We start from the raw sequence: 8,069 nt of genomic DNA on the forward strand, positions 1-8,069 counted from the left end.
CCTAGTTAAAAGCATGAGATCCTCTTCCGTTATGCAATATGCAGCTCAGTTTTTATATAATTAACAGAATAACTAGCATATGGTGGAGCGCAATAATTACACTTTTAAACATGCATGGTTGAATAGAAAACCTCATTAATAAAACCGCTTTTTAAAAAATACTAAACTATTTTGCCATACCTCTTGGAAAGTTCATAACAGATGTCAGTGCAGTGATTAATTCAGAAATACAGTGCTGTAGCTAAGACTGTCAAATATGTTTAGCAGTAATTACAGTGGTTTGAAGGTTGATTTTTTTCTTTGTTTTTTGTTTTTTGTTTTTTTTTCCAGCTCTGAACATAAATCTGAACTCTCCTTCTTGACTGCAGTCTCCCTACTTATGATCTTCTTTCTGGTTCAAAGAAGATGCTCCCTGGTTTCAAAAATTGCTATGGCACTCGGGCTCCTGGGAGTCTACAGTTACCGTGCAGCTATTGGAAATGTCATATTTCCATGGCAACATGAGAGCAAAGATATTTCAAAGTAAGTTAATCAACAGATATGTAAATCTATTTCTAGAGAGGTGTTAACACTTCGGATATCAGGGAATGAGGTGTGAGGGGACGTTATGTCTAGGCTGGAATCACATTCTTATGAATAGAACTCCTTTTTGTAGGTGGCCAGCACTCAGTTTTTGTGTTGTCTGCATAATTTTGAGCCTCATAAAGTATCTTTCAACTGTGACAGATCAGAAACCAGTCAGATAAGAATGAATATGAGGAAAATCTAATACTCATACCCTGTATTCTTGCTATAGAGACTTCAATGCACTATCTCCTCTTGTTTTAAATGGAGTTGCCACATTTAACAGAGTGCATGCCAAGCTCATTTAGCTACTGCCTAGTTTTAAAAACTGCTTAGGTGTTAATTCAGAGAGTTGCTTTTCTGTATCATTCTTTTGCAGGTGAGTGTTCTATAATGTATGACCTTTCAAGATGTAACCAAATCCTCCTTGAGGTCTAGGCTACGCTGCACAATGCATGCTAAGGATTTTTATGTAGATGTTAAGTTTCTTACAGGACTAGTCTGTAACTGTAAGAAAGCTATTAGCTCTTTCACCAGTAGCTACTTCTGGAATGTAGCTAAGTGGCTTTACTTTTCTTGTGATACTTTTTACTGTTGGATTGTGCCTAGCTCTGCAACCTCAAGTTTTTATAAATGTCAGAGAGCTGTGGAAAACTTACAGAGTCAGTTGCGATATTTGAGGAGGAGGAAGGGATCATGGAGGGGAAGTTGTAAAACAGTTGTCTTCTGGATGTAATAAACTTTCTCTCATACTCATTTTGAATTTGATTTGGATACAAATGGTTTCTTTTGGAACTTTTTTATTCAGGGGCCAGAAATTCACAGAATGTGCAGAGATAGAAAAAATGCTGCAGGGGATCTTAGGACATATAGATCAGATTTGCTAAAGAGGCATGTTTTAGAACAAGTATTTTTATGTATGTATATGTAGATATATTTACATACATTCCATCTTTCCAAATACTGCAAATAACTCTGTGTCTATACTAGTGTTAAGTTAACATTGTGTGCTAGTTCTGTTGGATGCGAAAGTAATGGTAATCTTTACTTAGTCTTCTTCAGGATCTGGCTCTGTGTTTGAAATGTACCTGATCTCTGAGTGTGACCTCTAGTTTTGCTTGGTGTTTGAGTAAAATCCTTGGGGAAGAATACTGTCCTTGTAATAAGAGGAAAAGTACTGCAGTGTGGGACAGAACATAAAATACAGCAATTGAGCTGCAAATAAAATGCGATTAGAGAAATAAGTGGAGTAATTAAATACTAAAGGCAAAGCATTTACTGGGAACTTGTTTATTCTATAGTCAGCATATTGTTCACAATTACAACAAGAAAGATACAGGCTTTTTGTGTTATTTCACCTTAAATTAATAGTGAACATGGTGATTTGTCTAAATTTGCCTAAATTATGTCAGACATTTGTATATATCTCTGATTATGTACTGTTTTAAAAGTTACTGTCATGTTTCAAAGCTTTATACCCTTAAGATCCTCTGTGTAGACTGGTGAAAACTGGTAGGCTTAGCAAATGCAGGTTCTGACCTTTGTGCACTGTACCAGGGGCAGGTCTCTTTACTGATCTCAGTAAGAAAGGACCAGCAACAAATGTGTAACAAAAGGTCTATTTTAGTAAAACAGAGTAAAAAGAGGAATATAGGTAGTGAGTACCTTCAGATGCTGGGATCCCTTCTATTGTGCAGCATCAGACAAAGCCCAGATTAATCTTCCCATGGCACACTGTGGAATATGGGTCCCATCTGTGGAGAGGTTCTGCCTCCCTCCTATACAATGGTGCCTCGTCAAAAAAGATAGTGGATACATATTAGTAGATTTCAGATGTTAACTAGTATGTTGGCATAGTGATCCTGGTTTCTCTTTATTAGATGGCTGATGGGATAAATGGTAAAAGGCTATTAAACAGAACCAGGACTTTCTTTTAAGTGTGACTAGAGGTATCTTTGGTGTATTCCTGACATGGAATAGCTCTAGATCCAGGTGCAAGGTAGAGGTAGGCAGTGACAACATTTTTCATGTGTAATGCTTTGTTCTGTAAGATGTAGAATCGTCACTCTGAAGTGTCCCTTCTCTGTACACTTTACTGAAGATAAGTGTTTTCTCTGACTGTGCCAACTGCTGGAAGGTAGATGAGGGAGAAGAGGCAATTGAAGTGTGTCATGTCTTCTATGGCTTACACTAACATAACCTCTAAATTAAAAAATGCAAGGAAGTAATATGGACTTCCATTTTCCTCTGACTTCTTTTTAAAAATGAAAGTTTGTGCAATGAAAAAGATGAGTATATACCATACTGTCACAAACAAAATAATAGTAGTGCATTTGCAGAGAATTTTTTTTTTGTTTGAATTTCCATCAACTGGTTAATTTCACTTTTCACTTAACTTGTTTAATAGTGACAAATACCCAAAGCTATTTCCTAAAGTTTTACTTCTGAGTCACATTAATATATTCTGATATTTTAAGGTAATAAGTACATTGGAATTACCAGAGATACTGAAATAGGACACTGAATTTCTGCATTAGCCAGAAACACAAGAACTCTCTAAACTTTACTGGCTTTTTTGTTTGGTTGGTTGTTTTTTTTGGTGTGTTTTGTTTTTTTTTTTCCTGTAAAGGAAAAAAGCTAATGGACCTTACAGGGGATTTACAAAGGCTTGATATGAAAAGGAATAAAATAGTAAAGACCCTTTGCATAAACCATTAGGTAAGAGTTTGACCCTTTGAAAGCTAAACCATAGAACACAGCACTGTATTCACATCACTATCATGTGGTGATTTAGACTTTTTTCTTGTTTCTGTGGGTGCAAAAAGAAGACTGAACATGTAAATACTGTTGCTTATTATTTCTCCTCCGGCTTTTTGTTTCTCTTTCCTGTATGTGGGGAAAAAAATACTGAATTCAATCTCATTTGTTAGTAATTGTTTGAGAAGGAATGTGTCCTTCCAAAGATTGAAAAAATGTATACATTTAAAAGGATAAATTTACTTCAGAAATTTTGACTAGTGGTGTTTTCTGTGGTCAGCTAGTTATACTATTTACACCAAGTGTAACTAGGCTTTTACTATTTTTAGTGTCATAATCTAATCCTGAATATATTATTAAGTCCAGATTACTCAAGGACTCTCTTCTGAGTGAATTATATTAACTTTGTAGGAGGCCATGTTCATTCCCCACTCATGTGTAAAGTGACTAGTAATCCCTAAAGATTCCATTATGGATAAAGTGTGTAGATAGTGTGTATTTTTATCTTTTGCAAGACAAAAAAATAAATTTATAACCACAAAAATGTTAATACGCTCATTTGGGTTATTATATCTTAACTCACACTAATGTGATATGAGGCTTTTTTTGCCCAGTAAACATAGGAATATCAGTGCTTTCGGATGGATATCTGCTTTCACTTTCTTGGTTCCTTGGGACTTGCACTTCTAGAAAGCAGTTCACAGTTTTATTTAGGATTGCTGGTCCTTGTCAGATTTTTGGATGAGATGCTATGCTTTCTTCAAAAGCTGACTTTCATTGGAAATAAAGAGGCCAATGAATTTATAGGTGACGTGGGATTTTGTAATGGGATTGCTTAGGGATTTGAAAAATCTCTACAGTTACAAGGAAAAAATGTGCTGGTATAAACCAGCATATCTGTATATCTGTGCAGCTGTGTGAGGTGAGAAAGTATCAGATCAGGTAGTGAGGTGGACTGTGAAATGGCTGATGGGAAGAAGCCAGAGAGTTGTGGTCAGTGGGGCAGAGTCTAGTTGGAGACTGGTACCTAGTGGGGTCCCTCAAGGGTTGGTACTGGGACCAGTATTATTCAATATATTCATCAGTGACCTGGATGAGGGAACAGAGTGCACTGTCAGGAAGTTTGCTGATGACACAAAGCTGGGAGGAGTGTCTGACACACCAGAAGGCTGTGCTGCCATCCAGTGAGACTTGGACAGGCTGGAGAAATGGGCAGAGAAAAACTTACTGAAATATAATAAGGGCAAGTGTAGGGTGTTGCATCTGGGCAGGAACAATCCCAGGTTCCAGTATAGGCTGGGGACAGACCTGTTGGAGAGCAGTGAAGGGGAAAGGGATCTGGGAGTCCTGGTGGACAGCAGGATGACCATGAGCCAGCACTGTGCCCTTGTGGCCAGGAAGGCCAATGGCATCCTGGGGTGCATGAGAAGGGGTGTGGTTAGTAGGTCGAGAGAGGTTCTCCTTCCCCTCTACTCTGCCCTGGTGAGGCCACATCTGGAATATTGTGTCCAGTTCTGGGCCCCACAGCTCAAGAAGAACAGGGAACTGCTTGAGAGAGTCCAGCGCAGAGCCACCAAGATGATTAAGGGAGTGGAGCATCTCCCTTCTGAGGAAAGGCTGGACCTTATATAAAATAAAAGACCCAGGGAGCTGGGTCTCTTTATCTTGGAGAAGAGGAGACTGAGGGGAGACCTCATTAATGTTTATAAATATGTTAAGGGTGAATGTCATGAGGATGGAGCCAGGCTCTTCTCAGTGATACCCAATGGTAGGACAAGGGGCAGTGGGTGTAAGCTGGAACACAGGAGGTTTCGCTTAAACTTGAGAAGAAACTTCTTTACAGTGAAGGTGACAGAGCCCTGGAACAGGCTGCCCAGGGAGGCTGTGGAGTCTCCTTCTCTGGAGGCATTCAAAACCTGCCTGGACGCCTTTCTGTGTGATCTCATGTAGGTGTTCCTGCTCCGGCAGGGGGTTTGGACTAGATGATCTTTTGAGGTCCTTTCTGATTCCGAACATTCTGTGATTCTATGTGATCAGAAGTATGCAGAAATTTCAGACTGAAATAAGGATCTTCAGATAAAGATACTGTCAATGTCTTTTTGATTGGCTAAAAAGAAATGTAACTTTGTGGGAATGAGTTGTGAAAAATCACTGAGGAGCTTGAAGAGAATAGTAATTTCTACGTCAATTTAATTCCTAAAATAAAGTTTCCTTATCACTCTAAGATGTATTTTTTTGAAAATTCATTATGCTATAGAAGTTAAATATTTTTATGACTATATTTATGGATATAGACCTTGAATAGTAATAAATTTGTTTTTGTTACATTAATTGTCATATAACTTCATTTTTATGTTTTAGGTTACTTTAGTTTCTAGCATGAGCTGTTTTCTTTGCTAAAGTCGATTTGGAGGTGTTATAATTTGTGAACCATTTTTAGAGTTTTTGTATTTGAGAAAGGTCTCTCATGAAATTGGACAGTACTTGCCTTAGAATGTAACATATTTGACAGAACTGCATTGGTCTTGCACCTCTCCTGAAAGACTTTTTGAACTGTGATGTTAGTAAGTAGCTCATCTTTCTGTTTTATTAATTAATTAATTATTATTACAATTTTATTTTTTTTTTTTTTCTCTCTTTAGGGGGATAACTGAAGCTCGTTTTGTTTATGTCTTTGTTCTTGGCATAGTCTTCACTGGCACTAAAGATTTACTAAAGTCACAGGTTATTTCTGCAGACTCCAGTGTGAAGAGTACAGGATTATGGGAAGTGTATAGTGGATTGGTTCTACTAGCAGCCCTTCTGTTTAGACCTCACAATTTACCTGTCTTGGTGTTTTGCCTGCTGATTCAGACTATAATGACAAAATATATCTGGAGACCTTTGAAATTTGATGCAGCACAGGTTACTATCATGCACTACTGGTTTGGCCAAGCTTTCTTCTATTTTCAGGTAAGCGGAATACTCTCCCTGCTACAGAGGTGGGGAGAAGGAATAGTTTTTGAAATAAATATTGGCCATTGTGAGTAAAATGCCAATTAAATCTCAGAGAGGAACCTGAGTTTACTGAATTCTCAGAAGGGTTTAGTTTCTAACTGTATTATTTATGTTTTATTTTCAGAATCAGAGAAAGATGCATACCTTGAGAACTTATCCTCAATATAGATTTCCAAAAGCGTTAAAAACATTGGATACCTATACCAGGAGTGATTTTGGTCTGTTAGTGAGCCTCTTAAGTACTGTTCTGATGATAACAAATTTAAAAATTTCAGCTGAGTTGATTAATACCAGTAAAAGACAGAGAGCTTTTTGTCCCTGACTCTTGAGGCTTACAAAAACTTTGGTAACATCACAATGGATCTACATGCAGTTTAAGACTGAGGGAAGTTCTGTGACAAGTTAACGTCTCTTATGAGAATCAAAACTAGTTGCTATTCTTACTATATCATATAGTGTCTTCTTTCCTGAGGAGCCTTACTAATTTCAGTAGCATGGTTCTCTGCATTTCAAACAAGGCTGTAATTCCACAAAAACTTTCCTTAGCATTGAAGCTGAAGAAGTTCTTTGTACTTCCAAACTTCCAATAAAGTTGGAAACTTAGTGTAGCAGACTGTCTTAAGAGGGCATTTGTTAAGTTAGGGAATTGGATTATTTCTGGTTTAGGAGGAGAGACTTTCTGATTTGTTGCAAAATTTCAAGGTGAGATCTGTGTTGGCTTTACTTTTGAGGCATGGCTGAGGATGTTAAAAATGTGGTCAAGCTTAGGGTATTTCTGCTGTGTTTCTGACCCTGTTAGTACTGACTAATTGGCTTGACTTTGCTCTGAGAGTATATGTCAGGATAGGGAATTGCTGATGGTGACAAGGTTGTCATGATTCATCCCTTCCTACCCAATTTTCCTGCTCAGAGGATGTAATGTTTCTTGGTTGGAAGGCTTTTGTAAGTCTTGAATGTTACTGTTCAGTCAGTCAGCTCTGACTATGACCTTCTGAGAGCAGCTCTTAGTGGGGTTAGCGAGAGGATGAAGGCAGGGCCCCCTAAGTACTGAGATACAAATCAAAAGCAACTGCCAGAAATTTAAAGGTGGATAAACTGGCAAGAATATCCTCGTTACAGAAAAGGGACTAATAAAGAATGGTTTGAATGTTTTAATAAAGCACCCATTTTCAGTGATCATGAATTCTTGGTACAGTTGGCTGAAAACTTCATAGAACCACCAAATCACAAAAGACTTGAGGCTGAAAGGCACCTCTGGAGATCATTCAGTCCAACCTCCCCCATCCAAAGGCAGGTCAACCAGATCAGACTGGTCTGGAACATGTTCAGTCCAATTTTAAATACTTGCAAGGATGAAGACTCTGCAACCTCTCTGGGCAGTCAGTCCTAGTGGTTGACCACCCTGGCCAGTAGAAAAGCTTTTTCTGATGTTTACACAGAACTTCTTGTATTTCAGTTTCTGTGCATTGCTTTTCATCCTTTTGCTAGTCACTACTGACTGACTGAGAAGGTCAGAGTCTGGCTATGTCTCCTTAACATCAGGTATTTATACACATTGTTATGATCCCTACTGAGCTTTCTCCTCTTGAGAGTAAACAGACCCAGCTCTTTCAGATAGACGTTTGTATGACACATGCTTGATTTCCATCATCATCTTTGTGGCACTTAAGTGGACTTTCTCCAGTACCTCCATATATTCCTGTACTGAAGAGCCCAGAACTGGACCCAGGAGCCCACATGTGATCTCACCA

General features: G+C 38.2%; 1 protein-coding gene across 1 annotated transcript; it reads left to right on the top strand.

Moving 5' to 3' along the window:
- Window positions 1–330: 330 nt before the first annotated feature.
- Window positions 331–6,273, top strand: LOC114818313 (GPI ethanolamine phosphate transferase 2-like; the record flags this gene model as incomplete). The annotated part of the gene is made up of 2 exons (XM_029083622.1): window positions 331–522; window positions 5,964–6,273. Coding segments are annotated over 2 exons (502 nt in total), but the record flags the coding sequence as incomplete, so codon positions are not given.
- Window positions 6,274–8,069: the final 1,796 nt, after the last annotated feature.

This window comes from Antrostomus carolinensis, unplaced genomic scaffold, assembly GCF_000700745.2.
Source record: "Antrostomus carolinensis isolate BGI_N321 unplaced genomic scaffold, ASM70074v2 scaffold53222, whole genome shotgun sequence".
Classification (NCBI taxonomy): domain Eukaryota; kingdom Metazoa; phylum Chordata; class Aves; order Caprimulgiformes; family Caprimulgidae; genus Antrostomus; species Antrostomus carolinensis.